This window comes from Lygodium microphyllum, chromosome 17, assembly GCF_053477565.2.
Source record: "Lygodium microphyllum isolate KBCC chromosome 17, Lygodium_microphyllum_v1.1.10, whole genome shotgun sequence".
NCBI lineage: Eukaryota > Viridiplantae > Streptophyta > Polypodiopsida > Schizaeales > Lygodiaceae > Lygodium > Lygodium microphyllum.
The window spans coordinates 143,013,444-143,026,469 of record NC_141151.1 but is presented as its reverse complement, the minus strand read 5'-3'; the positions used below and the strand labels follow the sequence as shown (position 1 = coordinate 143,026,469).

At 40.5% G+C, this 13,026-nt stretch overlaps 2 protein-coding genes and 1 pseudogene across 2 annotated transcripts; all 3 read right to left on the bottom strand.

Moving 5' to 3' along the window:
• Positions 1–7,815: 7,815 nt before the first annotated feature.
• Positions 7,816–8,645, bottom strand: LOC148022431 (uncharacterized; annotated as a pseudogene).
• A 117-nt stretch (positions 8,646–8,762) lies between these two features.
• On the bottom strand, positions 8,763–9,812 carry LOC148022430 (uncharacterized). The gene is made up of 4 exons (XM_087696865.1): positions 9,587–9,812; positions 9,260–9,491; positions 9,067–9,179; positions 8,763–8,767 (listed from the first exon to the last, which is right to left on the bottom strand). The coding sequence occupies exons 1-4, from the start codon at positions 9,810–9,812 to the stop codon at positions 8,763–8,765; spliced, it is 576 nt and encodes a 191-aa protein (XP_087552991.1).
• A 602-nt stretch (positions 9,813–10,414) lies between these two features.
• Positions 10,415–11,053, bottom strand: LOC148022429 (uncharacterized). Its single transcript, XM_087696744.1, has 2 exons — positions 10,868–11,053; positions 10,415–10,780 (listed from the first exon to the last, which is right to left on the bottom strand). Exons 1-2 carry the CDS (start codon positions 11,051–11,053, stop codon positions 10,415–10,417), a joined length of 552 nt encoding a protein of 183 aa, XP_087552870.1.
• Between the last annotated feature and the right edge of the window lie 1,973 nt (positions 11,054–13,026).

Genomic DNA, 13,026 nt, shown 5'->3' with positions numbered 1-13,026 from the left:
GGAAGAGGGAATGGGTTAGTAATAGTTGCTGCATTCAACTTTCTATAATCTATACAAACCCATATTTTGCCATTCTTTTTAGGCACCACCACAATTGGTGAGAACCAAGTCACTTCATTAACAGGGTGGATAAAACCCACTCAAATAAGTTTGTCAATCTCTTCCTTCACCTATTTAGAATAATTAGGATTCATACGATACTATTTCTGCATAATCGGCTTTGCATCTGCCTTTAAATTAATTCTATGCTGACACACCTTTGGATCAAAGCCCTTCATATTTGTATATTCCCAAGCAAAAATATCCTGAAAGTCCTTACACAACTTAATTAATTGCTGTTTGAAGTCTTCCTCAATGAAAATACTCACCTTTATCGGCTTAGAGCCTATTTTAGCTTTCAAATACACTTCTTGGACATCATCCTCAAAGACTCTAGCTGACTTGTGCATGGTATGCTCATATTTCAGCTTTGCATCTATAATAGCTTGCTGACTTACTTTGTCTAAATCCTCCTCTGCATCCAAAGAAGGCTTCTTTTGGTCTTTAAGTGTTCCCAAATCAGCGTTTTTACTTCCCTCAAAAGTAACATTACTTTCCACCACCAAATTACTATTCTGCTGCATGAAATCACTACTCTGCTCCATGAAGTCACTGTCCTGCTTCATGGGGCAAACAGTTTGCTGCATCAAATTACTCTGCTGATGCATGGGGTAACTGTTCTACTCTGAAGATGAAACCACTTCTGATGATAATACCTTTGGAAATACCCTATAGTGAGCCAAAAAATTTTGAACATCCACTTCAAAAACTGGCACAACTATGGGGTTAGCTTGCATAAAAAGTTCCTCCTCATCATCCTCAATCTCAGGTGCAACATTAATTGTCTGAGCAACTAACGGATGGTACTTACGTTCCAAAATTGCCTGATTACTTGTGGACAACTTGACCTCCTTACTTCCATGAGGAATAGTCATTGTATCTGAGCCCCAATCCTGCTTCAACTTGGCTAGTCTAATCCACGGTCTTCCCAACAGCATATTATATAAATCCCCTAAACCTTCCATATGAAGAACAACAAAACTAACCTTGAACTTCAGTCTGGCTATCCAAATAAGCTGATTCTTTAATATTCTCAATTTTCTTTGATCTGCCATTTTAACCTGAAACTTATGTGCCAAATGTTACAACTATATATATCATCTCTTACTTGACTTGGGTCTCACCTATATATACTAACTCTACATCAATATGAATCATTCTTTGGGATCATGTCTTGTGTATCTCTCTCGTACTCTCTCTCTCTCTCAACATGGTATCAGAGCTATGGATGCGTAGCAACAACAAGGAAGATAAGTTGTTTCATTGTTTATACTTGATTGAATTCTTTGCACAAGTGATGATTTGATACATGAACTTGTTCAAATTAGAAGTATTTGTTAATTTTGTCTTTAAAAACAAAACCGCTTGTCAATCGGAGTTCTGGATCAAAAGTTATGACAGTTCAGGAATCAAGACAGCAATTTTGCTTGAATCTACGATTCTTTATTTAAAATTGTATTTCTAATTACCGTTCGTTAATCCCCAATTATAGTTTATTAATCGCTCGTCTTCGTTAATGATGTTGATTACGACAAGTAAACATCTTGCTATTTTTAGCGATGTTTTATTATCGTTCACATTCTTTGCTCGACCGAAATAGCACTTTTCTTATATGTGTCATCTCGTCTTGCACGTTACGCCTCTCTATTTCAGGCTTTATTTTTAGTCACTCAATACTTTTCGTCATTCTTACGTGCATATGCCTATTTTGATTGTCATGCATCTCAACTACGCTCGTCTTGATCATGGTTTGCAGATTCTGCGATCTCATCTTATTTGTTTTCTCTCGACATACAGGCATGGCCAATTGCGTAATTGTTAACGGATATCCGTCTGGCCAACGTTCGGTTCCCTTCTTCCAAGGACAAGGCTTTCCTGGGTGGAAAGCAAAGATGATGCTAATTCTTGAAGGTGACGAATTATTTGATATTGTTTTGGGCGACCTGTCTTGCCCAGTTCAACCTATTGATGTGATGAATAACAATTTTGTGATTACTGATGGTCCATTATTTGAACAATGGAAAATTGATCATACTGATTGGATTCGTCGTGACAAAGCAGCTCGTCATTATGTATTGTCTGCACTTCCTGACTCACTTATGTTGGATGTCTTTCATCTGGAAACCTCTCATGCTATTTGGGAGTATCTTATCTCAACGTTTGAGAAGAAATCGGTCACCAAAATTTTATATCTCCAAACTTGTTTGAAGAATCTTCAATATAAGGTTGGTACTTCTATGCACTCTCATATCGAGGCTTTTAAAGACATTATCAATCAGCTTGGTGCTGCCGGCGCTCCTGTTGCTAAAAATCAGATTGTTACTCAACTTCTTCATACCATCAAAGATCCTTTATATGACAATATCATCACTATTTTGTCTAACAAGGATGATATCCACTTTGACAAAGCATGTATATCTCTTATTGAATATTCTCAACGTCATGAGCATCATTTGGAAAAATCTGATGCTGTTTTGGTCACTCGCGAACAAAGGGATTTTGATGCTGCTTTTGTTTCTCGCAAGCGTCCTGCTTCACGTTTTCAGCAGGGTGGACGCCCTAATCCAGGTAGTAGATCTTCTGGTCTTGCTTATCCTAACAAAAATTGTTCTTATTGTGATAAGAAAGGTCATGTGGCTTTTGATTCTGGGCACGTCAATATGATGAGGAGCATGGAGTTACTACAAAGCAACCTCGCTCGTCCAAAAGTTTTCCTCCTTGTGATTATTGTGCACATACAGATCATCCATCTCGCCATTGTTATAAACGCAGATATGATGAAGAATGTTCTCGAGCTTATATTGTTCAAAAAACTATAACTGATGATGATCATACTCATCAGGAGCTAAATTTCGTCCATTATGATATCTCTTCAGAAAAGGTACTTCATGTTCATGATGGTTCTCTATTCATCGTTGATTCAGGTGCCACTGGAAACATGACATACCAATCGTAGTGGCTTCACAATTATCATTCTCTTCCTGTCAAGAAGTTTGTTTACCTTGCGGATGATACGACTTGTCAAGTCAAAGGAGTGGGTGATTTATATCTAGGGACAGTTTCATCCACTAGAATATTAAGAGGAGTTCTTCTTTCTGTTGCTCGTCTAGTTGATCTTGGTTTGTTTGTTGGCTTTGATCATAATCAATGTCGTATAGAGAAAGATGGGCATACTATAGCAGTGGCTCCTCGACATGGCAATCTATTTGAGCTATCATTGAACGATACAGTTGCAAATGTTGTTACTGCCCCTGGAGATGCAGATTGCAAATTATGGCATCAACGATTTGCACACTCCGATTTTGCCAAAATTCTTGATCTTCATCGTCATGGTCTTGTGCAAGGTATGGATCTTAAATCTCATCCACGTATGGGAATATGTGAGTATTATGCACTTGGAAAACACCATCGTTCGCCTTTCCACACTTCTACTTCATCACATTCCTGTGCTCTCTTGGATTTGGTTCATACCGATATTTGCGGTCCTTTTCCTGCCTCAAAGTCTCAATATCGATATTTTATAACTTTCATTGATGATTTCTCACGGTACACACATGTCTATCTTCTTCAACATAATTCTGAGGCTTTACCTATATTTAAATAATACAAGATAAGTATGGAGCTTCAAACTGGATTCTCTATAAAGACGCTTCGCAGTGATAATGGCGGTGAATATGTATCCAATCTATTTGATGACTTCTGTAAGGATCAAGGTATTCATCATGAGTTTACAGTTCCTTATTCTCCTCAAAAAAATGGTGTTGCTGAGCGCAAAAATCGCACGATTCTTAATGCTATACGTTGCATGCTTATACACTCTGGTTTGTCTTGAAAGTTTTGGACTGAAGCACTTCTAACAGCTATTTTTATTCAAAATCATCTTCCAACTACTGCACCTGCGTAAAATTCCTATAACAATTTGGACAGGGAAGACACCTTCAGTCTCTCACTTTCGCACATTTGGCTGCATTGCTTATATTCATGTGCCCAAGGACACTCGGGATCCTCCAGGTTTGAATAGTGGAAGGGGAAGAAAGATATTGTCCCGAAAAATTAGCTGCAAATAAAATATCTGGTCTTGTGTTTAAACCAATAAATTGAAGAGAACCAACAAGATTAGCAAAAGGTTGATGAATGGCTGATTCTTCATTGCGTGTTGTAGATGTACCCTTGGTAGAGCTTGAAAGAATGGGAGTGTTGGCAAAGTGCGCATTTGTCAACCCAAACTTCTTAACAATATCATTAATAAACTTTGTCTGGCGAAGAAGAAGAATGCCTTGTTGTCGATGTCGTTGAACTTGAATACCCAAACAAGAATGTATCTCACCAACATCCACCATTTCAAATGCAGTCGATAAAAGCTTCTTCATAGCATCCAAAAAAGCAATATTATTTGACACAAGAATAGTATCATCAGCATATAGAGCAAGAATAATAAAATATTTGTCCTCCCTTTTGATGTAAAGATTTGGGTCAGCAAAACATGCAACAAAACCTTTAGATGTGAGGAACTGATCAATCTTAATATACCAAGCACGAGAGGCTTGCTTCAATCCATATAATGCACGATGAAGCTGACATACAAGATGCTCCTTTCCTGCAATCATAAAACCTTCAGGTTGCTCCATATAGATTTCTTCTTCAAGATCTCCATTGAGAAAAGCTGTTTTAACATCCATTTGGTGAATTTCTAGATCAAATAGTGTTGCAAAAGCCAAAATCATACGAACAGTTGTGGAGCGCACAACGGGAGAAAATGTTTCTTGATAATCTACTCCTGCAACCTGTGAGTAACCTTTTGCAACAAGTCGTGCTTTGAACTTATCAAACAAGCCATCAACTTTGGTCTTGGTTTTATAAACCCATTTACATTTGATAGGAACACGATTTAGGGGGAGTTTAGTAAGAATCCATGTACCTTTGGAGATTAAAGAATCGTACTCAGCTTGAATAGCTTCTTGCCATTGATCCCTTTGAGACGAATTGATAGCTTCCATATATGATATTGGATCCTCTTGGACAGACATAGCATCATCAAAGACATCATATTCAATAGAATAGAATCCATGCTCTATCTCAATAGGAAGATCGACATAGATCTCCAAATTTTCATCAATCTTCTTTGGAGGTGAAGGAGGTTTATGATCATCAGAATTAGTAGAATCACAAAGCAAGTAAGGAAATGCACTAAGCAAAGACTGTGTATCAGATCCAAAGTGCTATTAGTCTTACCAAAGACTATATACAACATAGTAAATCAAAGCATATTGCTATTCATTATCATTATGTTCGACATGAAGTCAAGAAAGGTTCCATTATGGTGGAGCATTGTCCCAGTGATCAAATGGTTGCAAACATTTTCACAAAAGCTCTTAGTGAAGCTCGTTTTAGCTCATTAAGACATGCACTTGGTATTGTTCCAAGTTCTTGTCTCACTGATTGAGGCATGTATCATTGTATTCAAGAAAACTTTATAGTAAATCATTTTTGTATCGTAGGTATGTGTAGGGGCTTGGGTTTTTCCCTTGTTCTCCCCAAGGGTTTTTTCACTTGCAGCCAGAGACCTTTGTTTGAGTGGGGATGTTACAACTATATATATCATCTCTTACTTGACTTGGGTCTCACCTATATATACTAACTCTACATCAATATGAATCATTCTTTGGGAGCATGTCTTGTGTATCTCTCTTGTATTCTCTCTCTCTCTCAACACCAAATACATCTCTTCAGGCAAAATATTAACTCCAGAACCTCCATCTAGAAGAACATCATCAAAATTGCTACCCAAATAGGCAACTTGAATAGTCGGAACCTTATAGTCTACCACCTCCATCTTTGTGGGAATCACCACTTGACAATCTGAGGTCTGTTCTTGATCCATAGCATAATGCCTAAACACTTCATCCTGATTCGACATAATCCTAGCTAAAAGCTTTTCTTTAAACCCTGAAATTAAATCAAGGATTTGTTCCAAAGTCAACTATAATGAAGATTTGGTTAGTGCAGCAAACAACTCATGAGAACCATGCAATGCCTCATAAGGCTTCAAACTTTGTGACTGTTCATTGAACTGCATTCCTGACACAAGCATATCCTTCTGATTTTCCTCATGAAGCAGCTGATTGTCTTGAACTTCATAAGGCAATTTTGCAACTTTAAGCTGTTTTGAAGTTTGTTTTTTCTGCAACTTCATAACTTCATTGGAAGCCACTTCCCTAGCCTTTTCTTGATCTTCCCAATTAATCTTTTGCTTAAACACTTTATTGGAGAATATGGGAATTTTCCATAAGTTTGGGACATGTGGTCAAATCTTTGGATTTTTCATAACTTGAACACTATGACTCCAAATTGAGCACTCTATAGCTCAATAGATTCCATTTTTCAAGCGCTTTCCAATGATAGGTCACACACTACAACACAATGCCGCCATACACGCGTCCATTACACGCGAAAAGTTACGGGCGCGTGTATGGTCGTTTATACTCACAGCAATATCGGGCGCGTGTATACATGCATGTAACAGCGCGTGTATAATTGCATGTGAGGGCGCGTGTATTTGCGCGTAAAAACTGTCATAATACACACTCTGTTACACGCGACACAGAGCCTAACTACAGAAATCCATTTCTTTTCAAAACAGAAAACCATTAAGTTTTAAAAATGTCATTGTGCATTGCAGTGTTTACAAACCATTACAAAATCCCACTACATGCACTTACAACAACGTAATATATTGAAAAATATATCTTCATATGGTTATTGAAAGACAAAGTATACAATAGAAATGTCATGAATTTGGAACAATACAGTGATGGATTGGTTAGGGTTTGATCTCATCTTCAATAAGATCCATCCTTGCCAAACGATCAACATCAATATCCATTTGATCAATTTGTAAGGCTACGATTAAATTTATTCTACTATCGCTATTTTGCCCATTGATAATGGTACCGATGCCTTGATCATTCTCATCATCATCACCATCATCCTCAATGGAAGGGTCATCCTCATGATCGTGAGAAATGGCACGCTCATCCTCATTATCATGATCATCTACATTGGCATGTTCGACATCATCTTCTTTGCGGCTTGCCACATCCTCCATATGCTCCATATCAGTGAATGTATTATACATTACTTTGGAACGTGGTGCAATAGGGATGACATACCACCATTTACTGTCATGCACCATTGGCAGATAGATAACCTGCTCAAATACACATAATTCATTAATTAATTAGCATATCAAAAGTCAAGGGGTGCGCGAGCTTAGATATATATGTACATGAAACACATTTGTAAAAAAATGCATACCTGCTCACATTGTTGTGGCAATACGAGCCTATCTTTCTTTGTTTGCCAAAACTTTGTAGAGTCAATAGTTACATAGCCACTTGCATGGCGTTTTATCGTTGCGTTAGGCCCTTTTTCCACCACGTTCATTTGCCATTTGACATCCAAAACATACACAAAGAAGCGGCGAAAGTCAAGTTTGTATATGTCTTGGATTGTGCCACAATAATCATCAATTTTTCCATTGGCTCCCTCAAAGCTACTAATGACACCGCAATCTTGTGTATTCCTCTTTTCATCTATTCTTTGTGTTCGAAAATGCTTGCCTTCACACCATATAGCATTGAACATAGTGCACTGGACCAAAATATAAGCAATATCTATGTAAGCAATTAATGTGAATAAATATGAAAAGCCAATCACTTACAAAGAATGCAAATTTACATTTGTTCTATGTACCTTTAACATGCATCCTCGTGCATACTCCCATTCTTCCGCCATGATATGCAGCCCCTCATCTCTCTCTGCTCTCTCCATTTCCTCATGCAACCAATCAACATGAATATCATTCGGAAGTGTTGCTAGATGCTTAGGGTACGCCTTACGAGAGCCATGTTGCCTCCGAAAGAGAGCTCTGTCTGCTTGCCTTTTTGTCTTTGCATCCTCGTATCTTGTAACCCATCTGCTCATCACATCACTATTAAGGATGCAAGTGAAATTAAGATCATCAATCAATGTTCTCTCAATTACTTTGCTCTGTCCTTTTCCTTGAGGCACAATAGACGTCATCCTCAAGTCCTCTTCATTGCTCCATAGTCGCGGCAAAGAGCTATCCACCTGATCAAGAAATTCTGATATATATACAAGAGACTCTTGTATCAACCAACCCTCAGCCATGCTTCCTTCGGGCCTTGCACTTTGCCTCACAAAGTCTTTTAAGGTCTTCATGAAGCGCTATAGGAAGAACATCCAACGGGCATGCACAGTGCCACATAAAGCAATTTCATCCACTAAATGCACAATGAGATGTAGTTGACTTGTGAGAATGGTTCGCGGAAAAGTCTCCTCTACCATACAAACCACCTCCACTGCCATAACACGCGCATCATCCAATGTGGCTGGATCAATTGCTTTGGAACTAACATATCTGAAAAATAAATGCACAGTACGTTATACCTCATGCACATTCATTTTGCAAGGTATAATGAAGGGTGATCTTACATGGGATTTACATACCTCACAAGCTCGCCCATCTTATAAATACATCTTTTCAAACTCCTGTCTGCACAATGGTCGATGCTAGTAGGTAGTATGAACTGCGCACATAAGAGCACAAATATATTTGAATTAGGGCATTACAAAATTTAATTTCAACCTACAATAATTGGAAAACACTTACTTGGAGCATCTTGTGCCAATCGTGGGACTTCAACCCATGTAGTTGCTCAACCCCTCTTTTCTTAGTGGTTGTAAACGCTCCCTTCAACGATCTCATGCATCCAGTGGGAGTACGCAAAGTGGTGATGGCTTGCTTTACCTACTTCTCCTCCTTCTTTGATATAATCCAGGGAGCAGGCGGAAGACGAACGTGCCCACCCTCCTCTCGTGGCCAAGCTTGACGCATACGTCCTGCGACCTGCAAGTCCTCCCGTACGCTAACATTGTCTCTTTTACCAATAACATGTTCCCAAATACTAGATCCCACATTCTTGAAGATGTGCATGGGATCAAGAAGATGGTTGATCTTGAGATGGGTCCAATATGGTAGCCGGAAAAAAATGGAGTACCTACACAAGGGATTGCAGACTGTCATCTTTATTCCAACTTTAGAGACTACACAAAACAAGATTGGAAACAATGGATGTACCTGTTCATGCCATCTGGAGGAAGAACATTTGAAGACTCCCAAATACGCTTCCAATCTTTTGCACGAAGTGTCTGTGGATGAATGTTCCTCTTACTAGGAGCATATTTAGGGTGATCTGATGGGAGAAATCGATGATGATTATCGAATATGGTCTTACACAAACCATCAGCATACTCATGTACCAATGAAGGGCCACATATAGGACATGCATGTTTACCCGATGTCCTCAAACCTGTTAAAATAAAAAAAAAGTTAGAATAATAAAGTCAATAGTTATAATTGATATAGCTAGTAGTATTAGAGTCGGGAGGTAGTTAGAATTCTTACCAGAACAATCGATGTATCCTAGAAAGTCATGCATTGTCCACATCAACACTGCTTTTAAGTCGAAGTGTCGAGAGGAGGGAGGCCTACTAATGTCCACTACCGCAACACCTCTCCATAGTTCCTCCAACTCATCAATCAACGGTTCAAGATAAACATCCATATGCTTGACTTTATGTTTCCCTGGAATCAGAAGGGATAACATAAGATGTCCCTTCTTGATCGCCATTGATGGTGGAAGGTTGTAATTCACCAACACAACCAGCCACACGCTGTATGCGGTGCTCTTGAAACCAAACGGATTCACTCCATCCATACCTAGGCCAAGTCTCAAGTTTCTGGGCTCTGTTTTAAAGCTGGGCCACTCATCTTCAATATGCTTCCAAGCAGGAGTGTCTGCAGGAATTCTCCACATGCCATCATCCGATCGATGCGAGGAATGCCATGACATGAGCTCTGCTATGGATTTGCACTTGAACATGTGTTTGATGCGAGGAATTATAGGAAAGTGTCGCAAGACTTTACGAGGTACATCAAAACTCTTCACATCTGTTCTATACCTTGCTTCACCACAAGTGGGACACTGTCGAGCCTCCTTATGCGTCCCACGAAAGAGAATGCAATCATTGATGCATGCATGTATGCGATCATAATCCAATCCTCCAAGAGATGTCACATAGCGCCTCGCTTTGTCTCTTGAGGTGGGTAGTCTATTCCCCTTTGGAAGCATGTTTGATAATAGCCTGCATCCAATATCATCAATTAGCCCATAACCCTAAACCCTATACTGTAAACCAAAAACCACTAACTCAAATTTGCAAGTTACAATGCTCACTTCAATAATGCGTCAAGACTTGCATTGCTCCATCCATAAACTGTTTGTATATTGAGCAGTTCAAGTGAAGCACGTAAAATAGAGAATGTGCACCCTTCAAAAACCGGTGTCGATGAAGCGTTGTAGAGATGCTCTTGTTCCATATCATTGTCGTCCACACCTTTGCGATCATCCCTAAAAAGATTCCGTACCATGTCATCAAACACTTCCTCTTCCACAACTTCGTGGGGTGCAGGGCTATTGTCATCCCTTTCCCACTCATCTCCGACAAGAGATCCTGAAGCTCCAGCATCATCTCGTCGACGCTTTGCATGCTCTCGCCGTGCGTATGGCACCATGTTAGGGTGTGGTACTGCATCCTGCTTCAATCACAGTATATATATTACAACGCGCTCCATTAATTTGCACACCATGAGTTATTTTAATACTTTCAATTCACATCTTCTCACATCTAAACCTGTTTGAATCCATTCTCCATACATCGAGATGTGATTCAATGTAATTCGACGCGCTCGTACAATGCACCCTTGACATCGATTACACGTACACTTGATCCTTTGTGCCAGCCACACGTCGCGATCACGATGACGCATTGTCTCATCCTCACCAGAACTGCTTGAAGAGGATGATGACATGCTATGTCCAAAATAACCAATACAGAAGTAGGATCAGTTTTTAGTGAAATCATACACATCCTATGCACAAAACAATGGATACACAAGAATAATCAGTTTTTAAAAAAAGTATAAACAGTCTCTGTGTCGCGTGTACAGGCGCGTCTACAATGTGTTCTGCTGCGCTTTTACACGCGCTTTTACACGCGTGCTTTTCGCGTTTACCTGCCGCGCGCGTCGCTTTCTTTCTTTTAAAAGCGCGCCCTCTTTCAAAACACTTCTTCTTTCTGCGCCCGCTTTCTTTCTTTCAAAAGCCCTTCTTTTAAAACCGAACCTGCCTCTTCCAACCAGCCTTCTCCCTCTTGGACTACCCAAAAGAAGCAAAGGGTGCAGACAACATAGAAAGGGAGAGAGAAGCAAGAATCAACGAACTCACTTTTCAAAGACTTTTCAAAGAGGTTGGTTGTCGTTTGTTTGTTTTGGCAAATCTGTCGCTTTCTTTCTTTCCACCCGTGCTATGTGTACTTGAAAGCGACAGAGGATAGAATTGTAAGAGATATTGTAAGAGATATGTTTATTTTCTAGAATGGTAGATATATGTTGTAGGTTATATATTGTAGGAGATATATTGAGGAGATATATTGTAGGAGATATGTTTATTTTTTATATGCATGTTTTGCTTGGTTCATTGAGGCGGAATTTCGACGCTTCGCAGATTCTTCATGGATCCAGGCTCTTCCTCCGATCCGTTGGCATACGCCACTTGGATGATGGAGATGATAAACCATTTTGGGCGCCATCCTAATCCAGTGGAGCTGACAGAGTATATGTATGCCCATCCTCCTCCTAGACTCCCAGGTCACACCGCGCCCCCAAGTACACAAGCCTCTCCACTGCCGTCTACGCCTGCGAGTCCGGGGAGACGTACCCCTGCGCATACACGCTCACCGAGGAGACACACCCCTGCACGGACACACTCTCTCACACCCTCCTCTGTACCGTCACGTGAGGGCTCACAGCCACCATCACGTGCTCTCTCACAGTCACAGTCACGTGCAGCCACCCCTAGTCATGGCTACTCCCGCAGTACAGATGAGAGCCGACGCCGCAGTAGGGAGAGCGGGAGTGGAGGATTATGCGGCGGGTGCTTTGGTGGGGGGGGGTAGTAGGGCACGCGGTGAGAGAGGGCATGGAGGGAGGCATGTACGAGGAGACAGTGAGGAGTCGGAGGAGGCGAGAGAGGTGGAGGGAGAGATTTTCTACGATGTTACGGATAGGGGCGGGGTAGTCATGGATGCGAGAGGGAAAGAGGTGATGGAGTATATGCGGGGGGTAGTTTCAAACATGTATAGAAACTGTTTTGTAAAATTTAAAGATCAGGAGAGCCGGTTAGTTAGGGAGGTCCTAGATAGTGTACATAGTCGGTACCCCAATCCCCCACGAGCGACATTCTCGGATGTATGGGGAAGGACGCGAATAAGGGAGATCTTAAGTAATAAAAGATCTCACCTTAAGAAACTCGCGTACGATGATGGGGTGAATGTAGCTGCGGGTGGCTATCCTTGTGAGAAACCTGCCACTGCCCACAAACGCGAGTGGAAGGAGGCAAATGTTGAGATATCGAGCTCCACTCGTGATACGCCAGGGTGACCGTTGTATATTTATGTCACCGACTTGTCAGTTGCAGACGCGGTTGGTACACCGCCCATGAATAATAGCTACATGATAGCTATCCTTATCTACTCTAGTTCGTAGCTCAGTTAGTATGCCACCTTAGTTAGTTGAGTTTGGTTTGAGACCCATATATAGGGTTCTTCTATTTCTTTGTACTAGAGTTCTTTTTTTGGCTTACACAACTAAGAAGAGGAAAACTGTTTTCAGCCTCCACCCTTGTGTGTCTTCCCCCATTGTGCAAGCAAGAAAGCTTCAAGCGAGACTCCTTCCTTCTCTCCCACAATCTTGACATGGTATCAGAGCCTTGTTCGTGGTAAGGA

What these genes read in the sequence shown, in the direction of transcription:
- LOC148022429 (XM_087696744.1), bottom strand. Translation starts at nt 11,053, where the DNA reads ATGTCATCATCCTCTTCAAGCAGTTCTGGTGAGGATGAGACAATGCGT. An exon ending in GGATTCAAACAGGTTTAGAT is followed by an intron (nt 10,781 to 10,867) that starts GTGAGAAGATGT and finishes CTGTGATTGAAG; the next exon opens with CAGGATGCAGTACCACACCC.
- LOC148022430 (XM_087696865.1), bottom strand. Translation starts at nt 9,812, where the DNA reads ATGGCGATCAAGAAGGGACATCTTATGTTATCCCTTCTGATTCCAGGG. An exon ending in AGGATACATCGATTGTTCTG is followed by an intron (nt 9,492 to 9,586) that starts GTAAGAATTCTA and finishes TTATTTTAACAG; the next exon opens with GTTTGAGGACATCGGGTAAA. An exon ending in CCTCCAGATGGCATGAACAG is followed by an intron (nt 9,180 to 9,259) that starts GTACATCCATTG and finishes TCCCTTGTGTAG; the next exon opens with GTACTCCATTTTTTTCCGGC.